The 17,125-nt window shown below is 30.4% G+C and overlaps 2 protein-coding genes across 2 annotated transcripts; one reads left to right on the top strand and one right to left on the bottom strand.

Annotated features, from left to right (window-relative positions):
* Positions 1–7,373: 7,373 nt before the first annotated feature.
* LOC135126903 (probable cytochrome P450 304a1) lies at positions 7,374–10,612 on the top strand. Its single transcript, XM_064053118.1, has 8 exons — positions 7,374–7,493; positions 7,549–7,797; positions 7,850–8,019; positions 8,071–8,337; positions 8,396–8,495; positions 8,550–8,730; positions 8,783–9,042; positions 9,178–10,612. Exons 1-8 carry the CDS (start codon positions 7,397–7,399, stop codon positions 9,351–9,353), a joined length of 1,500 nt encoding a protein of 499 aa, XP_063909188.1. The 5' UTR covers positions 7,374–7,396; the 3' UTR covers positions 9,354–10,612.
* A 117-nt stretch (positions 10,613–10,729) lies between these two features.
* Positions 10,730–11,451, bottom strand: LOC135127330 (macrophage metalloelastase-like). Its single transcript, XM_064053773.1, has 3 exons — positions 11,277–11,451; positions 10,835–11,207; positions 10,730–10,754 (listed from the first exon to the last, which is right to left on the bottom strand). The coding sequence occupies exons 1-3, from the start codon at positions 11,449–11,451 to the stop codon at positions 10,730–10,732; spliced, it is 573 nt and encodes a 190-aa protein (XP_063909843.1).
* Positions 11,452–17,125: the final 5,674 nt, after the last annotated feature.

Raw genomic sequence — 17,125 nt, 5'->3', positions numbered from 1 at the left:
ACATTTTAAGGTTATCGTAAGCATGGTAAATCATTACATTTTACAATTTTGCCATACAAGTCTTCTTTAATTTATATTTCCCAAATATAAATTTTGGTGATTCAAAAAGCATTGTTTGTGATTTTAAATCCAATTCTCGTCTGAAGGACTGGGATTGGATTATAGGACGTTTTAGACAGGCGCGGATACAGGATTTCGTTCAGGGGGGGGCAATTTTTGTGTGATTTTACCTATCTACCAGAAATTCGTTCTAAACAAAAAAAATTTATAAAATTTTAGCTAGTATACTCTTTTTCACATAACATGGGTGACATTTGGTGATTTTCATTACACGTATAGTGTACAGTAGAACCTCGATAATCCTAATTCCTAATTGGGAAAAAGGTGTGTTCGGATTAACGATTTGTTCGGTTCGGCAATTTTCACAAAAATCTGAAAGGGAATTGAATAACAACTTCATACACAACTGAAAACAAACTTCAAGAAATAAACCTAAATTTTATTAAACAAAAATTAAAAAATTCTTAAGCAACAATGGATAATAGATACATTCTAAAAAAGTATTACTCCGTGACCATAAACACGCTATCTTTTTGGAATAAACACCCCGGGATCTATACCCTGAAATTTTTCAGAATTTTTAGATGAATTTTTCAAAAATGAAATTTTCCATTATGTATTCGTATTACCTCCATTACGCAAATTTCGACCCATTCTCGACGATTTTCGAAATTTAACTAAATATATTTTCTTGTAGATTTTGGACCTCAGAAGTCACTTCTGGCTTCATTTCTTCGATAACTTAAACCATTTTTCCAGAATCGTCCAGTTGAAATATCGCAATTTTTAAAAATTTCGAAAAATTCGAATTTCACAGCGAATTTTCCGAAAATATTGCTCCGTTACCATAAACATGGTTTATTTTTGGAATCAGCACGTCGGGATATATATCCCTGAATTTTTTCAGAATTTTTAGGAAAATTTTTCAAAAATGAAATTTTTCTCATGCAAATTTCGGCCCATTTTCGACGATTTTCGAAATTAACCAAATACTTTCCCTTGTAGATTTTGGGTCTCCGATAACTTCATCCGTTTCTCCAGAATTAGTTAATTAATTCAGTGCTTTGAAATATCGCAATTTTTAAAAATTTCAAAATATTCCATACAACATATGTATGCAGAAAGATCTTGCGTCATTTTTGGAAGTAGATGCATGTTTTCAAGTTCAGTTCGGATTGCAGAGTTTTTGTTCGGATTAAAGAGACATCGACTTCAAATAGCCACTGTTCGGATTACTGGATGTTGAGACAATCGTGAGTTCTGATTATAGAGGTTGTACTGTATTTACAAAATGAAATATGATTTCAAAATTTTGAAATTGATCAAAATAAAGTACTTCGGTCGTGTGTCAGGGGGGGGCAATTGCACCCATTGCCCCCCCCCTGGATCCGCGCCTGGTTTTAGACGAAATTTCTAAATTGTAATCAGTAGGTATCAAGTAAAATGGTACGTTTCAGCCCACATTTTTTTTTCATCTATTTAAGCTATTTTTTACATGTTTTTTCATCCATTTTAAGGTAATTTATCATTTTTTAAGCAAACAGTCACCAATTTTGATGCTGAAGTTTTTTTATTACTTTTTTATACATAAAAAAGTCAATTTTTGTCCTACAGTTTTTTTGATGCATTTTTTGAACATATCACCCCACTTTTAAGATTACCTACTTATTAAAAAGTTCTGTAGTTCTAAAGATTTTGGCCAGATTCCAGCTGATCCATATAGAAACCGCTGACTTTGAGATTTTTAAGAAAAATAAAAAGGACACTTGAAAGTCAAAATTGGCCTGTTTTCTTAAAAAAATGCACCATTTTACCTACTACTAATTTGCCGCTTTTTTTGGTTACAGACTCTTGCACGTGTGGTTCATGAATCCGTGTCGAATTTTCACCCTAGACATCCAGATTTTTGTATAACAACATTTTACAATTTAACTTTGAAATTGTAAAACCGAATGTTCTGAAAACTTGTAAGCTTTTGAAGAATATCCTAAGCATGGTAAATCGTTAATCAAAATGTTTACGTTTATGGCCTCCTAAACAGTGATGACGTCATTTTATAATTTTGCAGAACAAATGTTTCTTAAATTTTTATAGAACTACATACTCCATGTATGTGGAATTTAGAATAGAGTTACCCTTGACATTTAAATTTTTGGGAAACAATTGAAAATTGTATTTTACAATTTAACTTTAAAATTACAAAAGCGAATGTACTGAAATAGTGCAAACGATTTAAGGTTATAAGAAAGGAAAGGAAAAAAAAGTTGTTTGTTTAAGGCCTTCAAAAAAAAAATTATGACGTCATCTTAGGATTCTGATGGGGGACAAATGTTTTTTAAATTTTATAAAATACCGTATTTCTAAATGTGTGATTTATGAATCCATGTTGAGTTTTACCCTTAGCATCCAGATTTTTGGAAAAAAGTCAACATTGTATAACAATACATATTTTACAATTTAACTTTGAAATTGCAAAAACCCAGTGCTGTAAAATCATGCAAATATTCTAAAATTATTTTAAACATGCGAAATCGTTAATAAAAATGTATCCTTCATCTTAGATTTTTGTCGAATTCAAAAACTGAGTATGAATTAATTAATTAATTAGTCCTTTCCTCTGCTGAGGACACAAAATCAACCAAATTTCATTTTCTTTTAACCACCGATGCTAATAGTCGAATTCGGTCTAAGTATAAACAAAAACAGTCAAAGTTAAGCATCTACTGAGAAATAGAGTTTGTCAACATTTTTTTCTGTTAGCTACCTGCGGAGATGTTAATTATGCCACTTTATAGACGTTAACAGTTATCACAAAACGAAAATTGCAAAATCTAATTTTATATTTTTTTAAAGAAGATGAATTTGTCGGACTACTATACTTCAAGGGCGAAGGAAGTTCTGTCAAAATAACCTTCCACAATTTTTTATCAGCTTTATTTTCCTTGTCCTCAATTCGACACTGCTAACCACTTCCACAATTCTATTTAAATTACGATGAAAGCTAAAAAAGCCCAAGGCGCTAAACTTCAGTAACAAGCTCAGCTTTTTATTAATCTCAAAAAAATCGTCAATTTAGTAACTTTTTGGCACTGGCAGTTCTCCTTGCATCAAAGTTGTATTAATAATTGTTAATTAATCATTGCAATTGTGTCGTGTTCATAAAGAAATTAATAAAATATAGGATTAGTATGTTAATTTATAAAAAATGTTCTTCAGTTTATTAGTCGGTGATATTTGTGATGGCTGTTCACAACTTAATTTTACGTGTTAAAATTTCATAATTTATTCAAAATATTGTAAAATTTTTAAACTTAGCACATATACGGTATGGGAGAATAGGGAACACTTGAGGAAAGTATATGTACTTTTGATGTATGCATCAAAATAAGCGAATAAAAATTTATTTTGATTACAGAAAAAAAAAAAGAACTGTGAAAGCATCCATTAATAACAAAATAATGAAATATTACTTAAAAATAATTATATTCTTACTAAGAAGCACTTTGCGACAAGTACATTTTTGAAAATAGATATACGGAACACTTTTGATCACAAAAAATCTCACAGGACAAGCTAGTTCTAATGAAATATTAAAATATATATGTATATTTATCAAATAAATCATCAAGTTTCAACACAGTGTTTACAACTGAGATACATTTCTAAAAAATATCTTGTTTATCGGTTAATTTTAAATATATAGCATTCTAATAGGGTCATTTTGGCGAAGATCATATTCGGTATTTTTCTGAAAGTGAGAAGCTTACTGAACACGAAAATGAAATCCAAAATGCATCATCACATTTTGTACCAGTATAAGAGCACTTCCGTGTGATAAACTCAGTGCTTGTGCCTTAAAAAGGTTAAATTACTAATGCGAAGGTCGCTGATTCGATTGACTCACGGGTCACAATTTTTTTACTGATGAAATTAATAAAGATTCACATTTTCTCGAAAATTTAAAAATACAGTAATGTTGCACCGGTCTATATTTAATAATAAGAATTATCATAATAACAACTACTTATCCAGAATAATATTCAGAAGGTTTGGTCCACTACAGCTTAATTAATAATTTTAGTCATCTCCTCAGATTTGCGGAGACAAAATCATTCAAATGTATTATGTATGAACATAAACAATCGAAGTTAAGCATGTGCTAACTAATGTACTAATATACTTTTCCCTCTGTTTATCTGCTTTAAATATATTTGAGATTGTCGAGGCTTGTGCGGACTAGGCCCCCCGTGGCGCAAGGGTGCGGGGGTGTTGTTTACGCCATTACATAGAATGCTTCGTTACCTGTATTGCAACAGTGAATACATGGTTTTTATTAACTTGCAGGGGTTGTCATAAAAAGTAAATAAAATTAGCAAAAATATTTTTTTATTATGTGAAAAAGCTGTATTTGTTTGAATGTACTTTAGAAGCCGAAGACGTTCTGCCTAAATGACTTTACAACATTTTTTTTAAATTATCTCGAGGACACCAAAAGCGAAAGTAAGTTTTTTCACTCATAATTTCCAAAATTATTATTTCCTCATTTCAAAACATGCTTTCTTTTTACGTGTGATTTAACAAGTGTACATGAAATAATATATGGCTATTTATATTTTCTGGACCTCTGGAATTGCTGTAGGTTAATAAATTATTAAAGAAAACTTCCATTTCAACTATAATACTTGTACAGTAAACAATAATTAAAATTTTAAGAAGGTACTGATACTGACCTTAGTTTAGGTTTTACAAAATATTAATTAAAAGTTCGTTAATTCATTCTCATCGGAAACTTAATTAAGTACATTAACTTAAAAAATAATTCAATAAATCTTTGCTAACAAGACGTTTGGAGATACGTGGTTAGTAAGTGATTTAAATAAAATGAAAACAAGATTACAATTTTTTCTGAAAAGAAATCTCTCAAGTGAGCGAAAATAAAAAAATAACATCATTAAGTTGTCAGTGTTGTCACCAATATTTTTAAATATGTTTTCAGTTGTAGGATTCGAAAATGCAGGTTTTCTGTTTCCATCTGTAAGTTTGTTGGCGGCTTAATTGGATTTTCGAGACTACTACTGCTTAGTCGATTATATTATTTAAGAAACGATACAATCACGTCATGGTTAGTGTTATTCCATCAAAAATATAAAATGAAATATGTATTATGTAACATTCTTTTATTTTCTACACTTGGTTATACAGTTACGTTCAATGTTACATATCAAATTTTATCTTGACAGTGAAAGTAATCGGTTAAATGTCACACAGTTGAGATGTCGAGGATGAGATGTTAAATTTTTATGTAGAGTAACTACATATATGGGTTGCTTAGTTTACTGTTTCCTGTTTCGATTTCAGTAGTTTAGTCTTTAGTTTTCTAGTTAATTATTTATATTTAATAAGGAGTGAATAACACGTAAGTCGTATCGTTTCATTGTAGGGCGAAAAAAAGCAAGTCATGAACTCAATTTTTATCTTTCTCCACATCCTATACTTATTAACAACAATAAACAGAAAAGAGTGGAAATGAACGTATAATAGAGATTAGATTAAAATTATCAAAAGCATGCAAATCATTCCTTAAAGATTTTTAAACATTTCCTGATATTTACTATGTTGGTTTTTTTAAATATACCATCTACCTGTTGGTTCAAGTTGGTATCACCAATAAAAATCTCTCACTGGCCGTCAGAAGACTATCACACATAAGCATACAAAAAAAAGATAAGTCTTCAGTATATTAAAACACTAACATAACAACTCTTAAACTTCAACAGGGCCTTGACAGCAACCTTATTCGACGTTTTCTTTTATCCTAAAATGAAAACTTGATAGCATTATCATCGTTGTGAGATAGTATAAAATTAAACGGGCAATAAACTATAATTCTTACGAAACATCTTCTGCATGCAGTTGTTTTTCTTTGCTATGTAAGAACAAATTGGATGTTTATACATTATCCTATATGTTATTCACATTATTTAGGAATTTATTAATGTTAATTAATTTTGTTTCAGATTAGATTAGTAGAAAGTGTGGAAGCGAAACATTCATCGAAAAATTAAAGAAAATTATAAAATTATTATTTACAGTTACAAATGACTATAGTAAATTTGGAGATGACGGCATCCCATTGGTAGTCGAAATGATCAGCCAAATTTTAGTTAGCGTTTTACTATTTACATGATATTCCTAATATACACACAAAATTTGACAACAATCGGTCCAGTAGTTTCAGAGATTATCTATCTAATAAAATCCAGACAGACGGTACACACAGAGAGAATACATAAAACGTCGTGTACGAGCACGTTGTTAATTTTTCAAATTCTCGCGGTAATTATAAAAAATTTAAAATTCGAAAAATTAAATTTTATCATTTATAACATTTTGTACATTCTGAAAATTTCAACGTTAAACATCAACGGTCAAACATTACAATATATGGTTTATGGATTTTAGTAATTTTTTGCACTTAAAATTGCCAAAAGTTGCATACCTTTTTTTTCAAAATAAAGAGTTGTTGCATATTACACAAGATGGCGAAATACGTGTCGTTTTTAAAAATCTTTATTTGATACGTAATTGATATGTATTATTTTAACTAGTTTGTTTAAAAATAAAAGATAAGTTGGTGTTGTCGTTAATGACCTTAATGGTCCATGTATACAAATTTCTTATCTAAAGATGTAGGAACCGGATTTTTATACAAAAAGACATTTGCAGTACGGGAAAACTGTTTGCTGTGCAGTGTAGAAACTATTTACGAAATGAATAGCTTTAAACTAATCATATTTCCAAAATGTTGATTAGTTTGATGTTCCCCAAATAAACATTCCAAAACTGTTTGTCCAAGAAGCTCGGTCTCTGACATGTGTGTTGAAATTGATGTTATGTTTCACTTATCTTCTTGACTATCTTACGTTACCAATATAAAAATCTGTTGTCAAATACAACTTGGCTGTGTGTATGTATGTCTATTTCTGGTAGAAACTCAGTTTCTGCAATAACCGTCCAATATAGCTAATGTGTTTGATGCAATCTTCTTTATTATCTGTTTATTATATTTCTTGTCGTAAAAAGTGCAGTTTTTTTCATATAGTCAAACTAACTCCACTACTTTAAATGACACAGCACATAAACACTCAGATAGAACTGTTTTTGACCACTCTTTCTTAAGTATGAACAAGGAAAGAAGTTATTTTTAAGAAATTATCTGTTTCAAAATAAATTAATTACTATACAGAGATAAGCTAGATGGTGTCTGCATAAAAATCCGTTTTATTTATAATAGTTCCTTCATATAGCAACGAATTTATACACAGATCGTGTTAAGATGTTGAGCTTTGCGGTTTTGTTTCTCACATTTGTCTTATTGTTAATTTTTTATTTATATATAAAAGCAAAAGAACGACCCAACAATTTTCCACCAGGTACAAATATAATACCGCTTTTCCACTCAGTTCATACCTATATATTTTTACACAGGTCCACCACGATTGCCAATATGGGGAAGTTATTGGTTTATGTTAAAAGAAAACTACAATTTTGCTCATTTAGCTCTTGAAGCTTTGGGAAAGCGGTATAAAACCGACATTTTGGGTGTGTTTCTCGGAGATTTTCCCACAGTTGTGACATTTAGTCACGAATTATGTAAAGAACTTTTAACAAGAGATGAGTTCACAGGGAGGAATGACACTATTGTTACGAGAACACGAAGTATGGAAGAAAAAAGAGGTACCTTCATAAAAGTTTTTAACAGTGTATATAATATTTTGTATTGTAACAGGTATATTTTTTGTTGATGGTCCATTTTGGAAAGGACAAAGATGGTTTTCTTTACGTTACATGAGAGATTTTGGGTTTGGGAGACGTTCTGAAGTACTAGAAAACTCCATTGCAGATGAAATTAAGTACTTGCTGAATTTACTCGACAAGGAACCAGACGCAACAGATAGGGTAAGAAAGATTATGTTTGTATATAAATTTGTGCATTTTTTCGTTTTTCAGGATATTTGTAAGGGCAGAGGCCATGTGTTGGTACCGGACATTTTTTATGGACCACTGCTGAATAGCATATTTTCAATTCTTGCGTCTACTCGTTTTGATTATTATGAATTAAGAGAATGTGCAAGAGCTGGTTTAAGGTTCCAAAGGAGTGGAGATGCAACAGGGGCAGCTTTAAGTATGACACCTTGGTTAAGATTTATAGCTCCTGATTTTTTCGGATATACTTCAGTCATTAAAGATAATGGACACTTATTGGATTTCGTGCGGGTAACTACATAAACACACATTTTTTATTGTTACTTAAATATTTATATGGCTTTTTTAGAAAATTGTCGATGAACACTTGGAAACATTTTCCGATGATTACCACCGTGATTTTATTGATGTTTTTATTAGCGAGAGTACTAAAGAAGGTCAATTTGACTGTAAGTAATATTCTGTTTGTACGTGTTTTGTTGTTTATACTTATTTTAATTCAGACAAGCAGCTTTTGATGATCGTGTTGGATTATATGTTTCCACCTCCCATTGCTATTGGACACACTTTAAGCTTCTATTTTGCCTATATAATTAACAATCCACATGTTCAAACTAAAATCCAAGAAGAAATTGACAGCATTGTGGGAAGGCAACGCTTACCAAATTTAGATGACCGAAAATTGTAAAATTTGTAGTTCTTGTGGGGAAACAATAACTTAATAACTTTTTATTAGTATGCCCTACCTGGAAGCAAGTATTAGAGAAGCAGTTAGAATATTTCCTCTTAATCCACTTAGCATTCCAAGGAGATGTGTACAAGATACCTATTTAGGTGGATATTTTATACCAGAAAATACCATCATGATTCCTTGTATTTGGACCGCACATAAAGACGAACGTATTTGGGAAAATCCGGAAGAATTTAAACCTGAAAGATTTTTGGACGAAGATGGCAATTTGCTGAAGAAAGATAATACTATAGGATTTGGAGCAGGTTTGCTACTTTTGTTCAGTTATTTGTATTGGAGATTTTTTTTAGTTTATGTTTTAAAATCACTTTAGATTTTACCATTTTTTAATTCAGTATTTTTTAGTAGACCTGAGAAATTGACACTGTTTTCTTTTCCAGGAAAGAGGTTATGTGCAGGGGAAACATTCGCTCGTCATTATATGTTTCTCATTGTGGCTAGTTTTCTTCAAAATTATACCATACAAACTCCTACTGGAGAAGCTGTTAAATTCGATATAATACCTGGAATTAACTTATCGTTGAAGGAAAATTGGATCAAAGCAGTACCACGCTAACTCTTTTCAGACGAAATATGTAAATACATGAATGTCTATAAATGATAATTCAAACTTATTTAGAAATATCGTTTACTGTTAGAATTTAACTTACAAATTTGTGGAATTAGTAGGTAGTATTTGTTTAGGCAGCTAGTGGAATAAGAGTTTGTAAACTTGTTAGTTCTAAGAAAAGAACCTACGTACGTGTAAGATGATAAGTAATTATTACTAATAGTAAGGCCCCCTCAGAACACAACATGTTTTAATGCTTTTACTCTGGTTTTCAAAGCAACTTTTGAAAAGTTAAAATTTTTAAAGAATTTACTCGGTTTTTCGAAGTCACCCTTTTTTAAAAAAGTCAAAATTTTAAGAAATATATCCTGTTTTATCAAACGTGAATATGGTTTCGGCCAAGAAAAGTTACCATTTAAAATCACTTAAAATTCGTCTTTTTTCCCTGTTTTTCTGTTGGGCCGCTTCAGCACAAAAATGAATACGATTTCGGCCAAAACAATTCACCTTTTAAAAACACTTGAATTTTAAAGCTTTTGAGAATACTTTGCTTTTTTAATCATTTTGTCCTGTTTTTCAAGGTAACTTGTTAATAAAGTTTAATTTTTGAGAAATTTACCGTTTTTCCAAACGTACCCTTTTAAAAAAGTCAACATTTCAAGGAAAATACCCCGCTTTTCCAAGCAAGAATACGGTTTTGTCCAAAATGAAGATAAAATTTATTTAAAAGAATTATGTGAGTTGGAAAATTTGGTGTATACCAAAACGGTATACACTCTAGAAAATGACCAAGTCTTTAAAGTCATTTAAAAAATATAGGAGCACATATACATATTTCAAGTATAAATTCCTTCAGTTAATGAAACTATGAAAATGTATGAAAATGTGTAGCATACAGCATACCTTAGGTGAATCACAGACGATTAATTAGTTTTATTATTTGATCGATAAGCCCACATTTAAAACCGAAAACTGTCAAGTCAAATTTATCAGATTTAACTAATGTATTCTAAATATCATCAAATTCATAATAAATTTTATCTTTAAAGAAATATAAATTTCTATATCTGAATGCTCTTCTTATATTTGGAGGTATTCCAGCAAATAATTCTGAAATAAGGCCATGTTTCTTTGATCTAAACAAACACTCATCAAACTCAATGTACAAGACTTTATCATAAAATATATATGTTTTTCCAGAATAAGTTCTAAATATTGCATCAATTCTTTTTCCTTTTGGTATTCCTAAATTTTCAATAGATCGAGCATTATATCTACTTTTAACATTAAAACTTGGAAAATCAATTAAATAATATAAATTTTTAACAACTATTAAAACATCACTTGAAGGTCTTTGATAAATATGTGAAATTTCTTGAAAATCATCTGGCAAAAAATATAAATAATCTGTAATTAATTTCGGTTCTTTGTCATAAGTCATGTCTTTTAAATTAACTAACCAAACATATTTCTTATAAAAAATATACATATGATGATTTGCAATTAAGAGTGTATCAATTTCTTTATTAAAATCACATAAATTGCCAAATATATCTTCGGCTCCGGCTTCACCTCTAGGTTGGCATTCAGGGACACTTTGTCTTACAGTAGGTTTAACTGTTGTTGTTGTTGGTATTAATTCATATTTTAATCGTTCAGGTCTTCCATATAAATATTGAATTGCCCACATATCGTCTTGAGTTAATTTATCAATATCACCTTTATAATAGGCGTACATAATTGAATTATTATTTGCGGAATGTTCAATACCTAATGTGTGTCCGATTTCATGTAATAATACTGTATAAAAATTAGTTTGGCCATCAGGTGTATTGCCTGATTTACCAAAATACCAATTTTCTGATTTATCAAAATGAATTCCTAGTCATTCATCATTATTTGGAAAGAAGCCATGTGCTAAAACATTACCTTTTCCATCAAAACTGCTGGAACATATTCCTTTTTGACACCGTGAATTATGATTATGTTGAAACAGCGTATTAGAAAATAAAATAAGTATGTCCGGTTTAACGCTATTGTAATTAAACTTTAAATTTGAAACAGATTCCCACTGATCAAAGGCTTTTTGTGCTAATTCTCTCATTTCGTTTGTAGCTAACGAAAAATACCATTTAAGATTTGTTTTAGATCATTTGTTAGTATAAACTCTATAAGCAGTAGGATTATCTTTAACGCCACATCTAGGTTTACAGATTAAAGCAAGTGTTTCTTGATTTAATGTTCCATCAGTTGGTAAATTATAGAATTCTTGAAACCTTATTAATGCTAGTAATATTCATTTCCAAGGGACTACCTGATAAAGATGAAATACTGGGAAATAGTAAAAAATACTGGCAGACCGAAGTAATACATCTCATTTATTACAATAAGAATCATTAATTACCGTTTAAGTGAACTTTTTCTATGTATTTCTCTCTAGGAAAATAATTAAAATTACTGACAAATTCCTGTTCACGTAAATTTATTTCTCTTTCATTTATTTTACCAGCTTTATATAAATGCAATAATTGTCTATAAAATTTATAAATCAACTTATATGCTTCAATTCTTTCTGATATTTTTAATCTCTTATCTAATATTTCTATAACCCCTGCACCAAGAGATAAACAAACTAGTGGAGGAAGGACTAACGAAGATAATCCCGATGCACTAAATAATAATTTACTAATACATAGATAATCCGATTCCAATTTTATAAAAATATATGTAACTTTTTCTGTATACATACAAGCGTTTTTGTAGATATTTTTCCATTTATAACATACAAATATTGAAATAGCATTTCATTGAATTTTTTTCTCATTGAAACTACACGGTATCTGTTTAAAAGAATATAATATATCATAAAAATCTTTGCCTCTGTTTACATTAATTATTACGTATATACAGTAATGGCCACATAAAACAGAAGAATTAATTTGCAATTGTGTGCTGTTCCACGCAATATTTTTTCCGCTACTTAATAAATATGTTTTAATTTTTTCTGGTGGAGAAATACCAAAACTGTCAAAATATAAAATATTTCTTAAATATGGTTTGTTTACATAACATACCCAGTGTTAGAGGATTGGAAATTAATTATGCCTGATTCATTTTTACTTCCCGAGCGTAAGCAAAGGAAGTATTGTAATCGAGTCCGTCGGCCGACTCTCTACTTTTACGTTTTCTCGATCTTTCATGACCCCTAGAAGACGAAGAAATAGGTCTCCCATTTCCGTCTGTCTGTCCGTCTGTCCGTCTGTCCGTCCGTCTGTCCGTCTGTCCGTCTGTCCGTCTGTTGTCCCGGATTTTTATTAGACAGATAATCTCCGAAAGTACTCGACCGATTGTTGTGAAATTTTGTACTTATATTAAGAATATCATGTAGATGGTAAAACGCTAACCAAAATTTGTCTAATCATCCCCACCACTAATGCGATGACGTCACTTCAAAATTGTACATAGTAAATGGGTTTTCAATTGTATAAAATAACATAGTCCTACACATGTAGTTTACAACTCTGAATCGACTTTTCACCCGAAACGTCCAGATTTTTGGAAAAAAAATCAAAATTATAAAACAACATTTTGAAATTTATTTTTAATCTGCTAACCAGAATGCTTTGAAATGTTGCAGATGTTTTAAGGCTATAAAGAGCATCATAAATCTTTAGTCAAAAAATATTTGCTTATCCCCTCCAAAAACTTGATGACGTCAGCTCAAAAGTTTGTGGAATAAATCATATCTAAAATGTACAAAATATGATGAGTCTGTACTTGTGATCTATCACTCCATTCATATTTTTTGGATTTGCATATACAGGGTGACTCAAAAAAATTAATGAATGCGTAAATATATTTTATTGATTTAATCAGGAACTACAAAACCGAATGCTCTGAAATCTTGCAGATGTTTTAAGGTCATAAAGAGCATAATAAATGTTTAGTCAAAATATATTTGCTTATCCCCTCCAAAAACTTGATGACGTCAGCTCGAAAGTTTGCCGAATAAATCATATCTAAAATGTACAAAATATGATGAGTCTGTACTTGTCATTTATCACTCCATTCATATTTTTTGGTTTGCATATACAGAGTGACTCAAAAAAATTAATGAATGCGTAAATATATTTTATTGATTTAATCAGGAACTACAAAACGGAATGCTCTGACATCTTGCAGATATTTTAAGGTTATAAAGAGCATAATAAATGTTGAGTCAAAATATATTTGCTTATCCCCTCCAAAAACTTGATGACGTCAGCTCGAAAATTTGCCGAATAAATCATATCTAAAATGTACAAAATATGATCAGTCTGTACTTGTGATCTATCACTCCATTCATATTTTTTGGATTTGCATATACAGGGTGATTCAAGAAAATAAATTAAAGCGTAAATTTATTTTACTGATTTACTCAGGAACTACAAAACCGAATGCTTCGAAATCTTGAAGATATTTTAAAATTATCATAAGCATGGTAAATTTTTGATCAAAATGTATTTGGTCGTCCCCCCTAAAAAATTTATGACGTCACCACAAAATTTTGCTGAATAAATCCTATCTAAAATGTACAAAATATGGTGAGTCTCTTCTTGTGATTTATTATTCCATTCAAATTTTTTCGATTTGCATATACAGGGTGACTCAAAAAAATTAATGAATGCGTAAATTTATTTTATTGATTTAATCTGGAACTACAAAACCGAATGCTTTGAAATCTTGCAGATGTTTTAAGGTTATAAAGAGCATAATAAATTTTTAGTCAAAATATATTTGGTTATCTTCTACAAAAAACTGATGACGTTAGCTTAAAAGTTTGCCGAATAAATCGTATCTAAAATGTACAAAATATGATGAGTCTGTACTTGTGATTTATCATTCCATTCATATTTTTGGATTTGCATATGCAGGGTGACTCAAAAAAATTAATGAAGGCGTGAATTTATTTTATCGATTTAATTAGGAATTACAAAACCGAATGCTTTGAAATCTTGGGAATATTTTAAAGTTATTATAAGCATGGTAAACTTTTGTTCAAAATGTATTTGTTCATCCCTCCTAAAAAATTGATGACGTCACCCTTAAATTTTGCTGAATAAATCCTATCTAAAATGCAAAAAATATGATGAGTTTGTACTTATGATTTATCATTCCATTCATATTTTTTAGATTTTCTTAAGAGGTGGTTCAAAAAAATTAATGAAGTCAATTTATTTTATTGATTAAATTAAAGGCAACACTTATTATTAGTATTACACCTCAACCAACCCAATTTGGTAGACACAAAATTTGTTAAAGGAAAAACTCGGTTGAAACATAAGGGTAGCACGCTTATTTACATCGACTTTAACATTACAGACCTGCATTTGTTTTATGCGATCACTTGGTTCCGCGAATGTGAAATAGACATGTTTATAATCAACCAATTGTGAATTTCACCGTCAAGAATTAAAATAAAACCCAATGTTTTATATAATAAGCGGAAGTCGAAGCAATAAAACCGATGGTCGTTTTGTTTACAGTTTCTCTGTTTGACTCACACGTATGCTGTTACGCTTGTCATCTTAAATTAAGATTGTTTATACATAAACGATTTTCAGTTGCCGTATACGTGAGTAAATTGTTTCGTTATTTTATTGATTATAAAAAATCAATATTTAAAACGACCCAATTCATTTTCCCGAAAATTTGGGAATACAATAATTTTATTCTTAGTATTACACTACATCTATCCCAACTGATATACGTGTCCTTGCAAAAATGTTGACGTCATCGCAATTTTTTTTAAATTCCCACTACAAAAATGTAATGAGAAAAAAACACAATAGCCATGCAGTCGTCAAGTTTCCGACAGCGAGGAAAGTACTGTCTAAACTCTTTAGACCAATTTTTCTAATTTTTTTTGGTAACATGTCAATTGCAAAAACACCTCGAAAATTTCGCGTAGCTTCATGATTTTTCTCATTTTTCATAATATCAGATATTTCTATATTACTTAACCCCCTTTTCCTATCAATTTTATTCCTTGTCCATATGTCTCCGACTTGTTCGGCTTCTTCGTTTTTTTTTTATTCTTTTTTAAACCATCTCCGAAGGCTTTTTGTGCTAATTTAGTACCTGCATATCCGGCTGCACCTAATCCCAATGCTTTGGCTACAGCTATTGCTGCAGGAATTAAAGCAGGCAAAAATCCACCTATCTGTGTTGGAGAAAATTTGATATCACAGTATTTCTTCTTGTCTTTTTTACATTTTTTAATTTCATCAATCTGTTTTTCTCTTAATTTAATAGTTTTATTAGCTCTTTCTCTTAAATCAAATCTTATATTACAATCTATTCTTTTATCTTTGCAACTTTGGAGTTTCTTTATGGTGATAAATATACTTTATAATCAGTCATTTATTTAATTAAAAACTAAGCGAACCGTGCAGAGCACCAGTCAAAGACGCTTCGTGAGGCAGGGGCGAACTCTCTACATCATTTCCAAGTCAATCTTTTCATCTATGATATTCATATTTGCAATTCTTTGAGATTCAACGACAGCATATATGTAGTAATTAATATTTTGATAATCTTTTAATGTCCAATTAACTTTAATCCGGGTAAATTAATAGGATTTTCAGAATAACTTATTTCAAAATCATTTTCTTTAGATCTGATGTGTATTAGGCTCATTTCTTCAGTTTAAAAAAGCATGCCAAGTGTCGTGAATATCTTTTTGTGTCCTGACTTTTTTATAAGTTTCATTTTAAACAATTTATCAAGTATTTCTACGCATTCATTATATACATCAGTTGAATCATTTCCAGCATTTTTTGACGCAATTAATAGATCAAGACGTTCTACCATTTCATTCGGATCTGAAAAAATACCGCTTCCTGTTTGCTGTCTTTCATAGAAAGGAATTTTTCGAATATCTTCTAAAGCACGTTTATATTTTTTCAACTGTGAATACACATATTGTAAACTATCAATTTTGTCTTGTTCTTGTGATTTCTTTGCGTTTGTAATGTGTGCATTTAATGATTTTAATTTAGTTGATATTTCGGGTATCGTTGTATCAATTTTTGCATTTCGATTTCTAATGTCTAACGTACGGAAGCGTAGAATGGTCAGGTGGAATTTTTTTTGGAAAAAACTCGACATGTCGAGATTAAACTCAACATGTTGAGAAAAAACTCAACATATTGAGAAAAAACTCTACATGTCGAGATTAAACTCGACATGTTGAGAAAAAACACGACATGTCGAGAAAAAACTCGACATGTCGAGAAAAAACTCGACATGTCGAGATTAAACTCGACATGTCGAGATTAAACTCGACCTGTTGAGAAAAAACACGACATGTCGAAAAACAAACTCGACATGTCGAGATTAAACTCGACATGTTGAGAAAAAACACGACATGTCGAGAAAAAACTCGACATGTCGAGATTAAACTCGACATGTTGAGAAAAAACTCGACATGTCGAATTTAATCTCGACAGACGGACAAACAGACAGACAGACGGAAACGGAAGACCTATTTCTTCGTCCTGTTGGGGTGATGAAAGGTCGAGAAAACGTAAAAGTAGAAAGTCGGTCGACGGACTCGATTACAATACTTTTTTCGCTTACGCTCGGGAAGTAAAAATCTATCAAAACGATTTATGTTTCTGTTGTCCTTTCCTATACAAACAACAATTTTGAAATTGGTGTCTGAAATTATTACGTTTCGTAAATTTAGTGGATAAAAACATACTAAGTAATTTCTATCTTAAACCAGCTTCATGATA

Source organism: Zophobas morio, unplaced genomic scaffold (genome assembly GCF_036711695.1).
Source record: "Zophobas morio isolate AGI-343-1 ecotype UQ-CSIRO unplaced genomic scaffold, CSIRO_AGI_Zmor_V1 ptg000011l, whole genome shotgun sequence".
Classification (NCBI taxonomy): domain Eukaryota; kingdom Metazoa; phylum Arthropoda; class Insecta; order Coleoptera; family Tenebrionidae; genus Zophobas; species Zophobas morio.
This window is presented reverse-complemented; position numbering and strand designations above follow the sequence as displayed.

Bases quoted from the DNA above. Each gene is read 5' to 3' on its own strand.
- LOC135126903 (XM_064053118.1), top strand. From the start codon at position 7,397: ATGTTGAGCTTTGCGGTTTTGTTTCTCACATTTGTCTTATTGTTAATT. The intron at 8,020-8,070 runs GTAAGAAAGATT...TTCGTTTTTCAG, and splicing joins AACCAGACGCAACAGATAGG to GATATTTGTAAGGGCAGAGG. The intron at 8,731-8,782 runs GTAAAATTTGTA...ACTTTTTATTAG, and splicing joins AATTTAGATGACCGAAAATT to TATGCCCTACCTGGAAGCAA.
- LOC135127330 (XM_064053773.1), bottom strand. From the start codon at position 11,451: ATGAGAGAATTAGCACAAAAAGCCTTTGATCAGTGGGAATCTGTTTCA. The intron at 11,208-11,276 runs GTAATGTTTTAG...TTGATAAATCAG, and splicing joins CAGCAGTTTTGATGGAAAAG to AAAATTGGTATTTTGGTAAA. The intron at 10,755-10,834 runs GTATATTTTTTA...AATTAATTACAG, and splicing joins TTAATTGCAAATCATCATAT to ATTATTTATATTTTTTGCCA.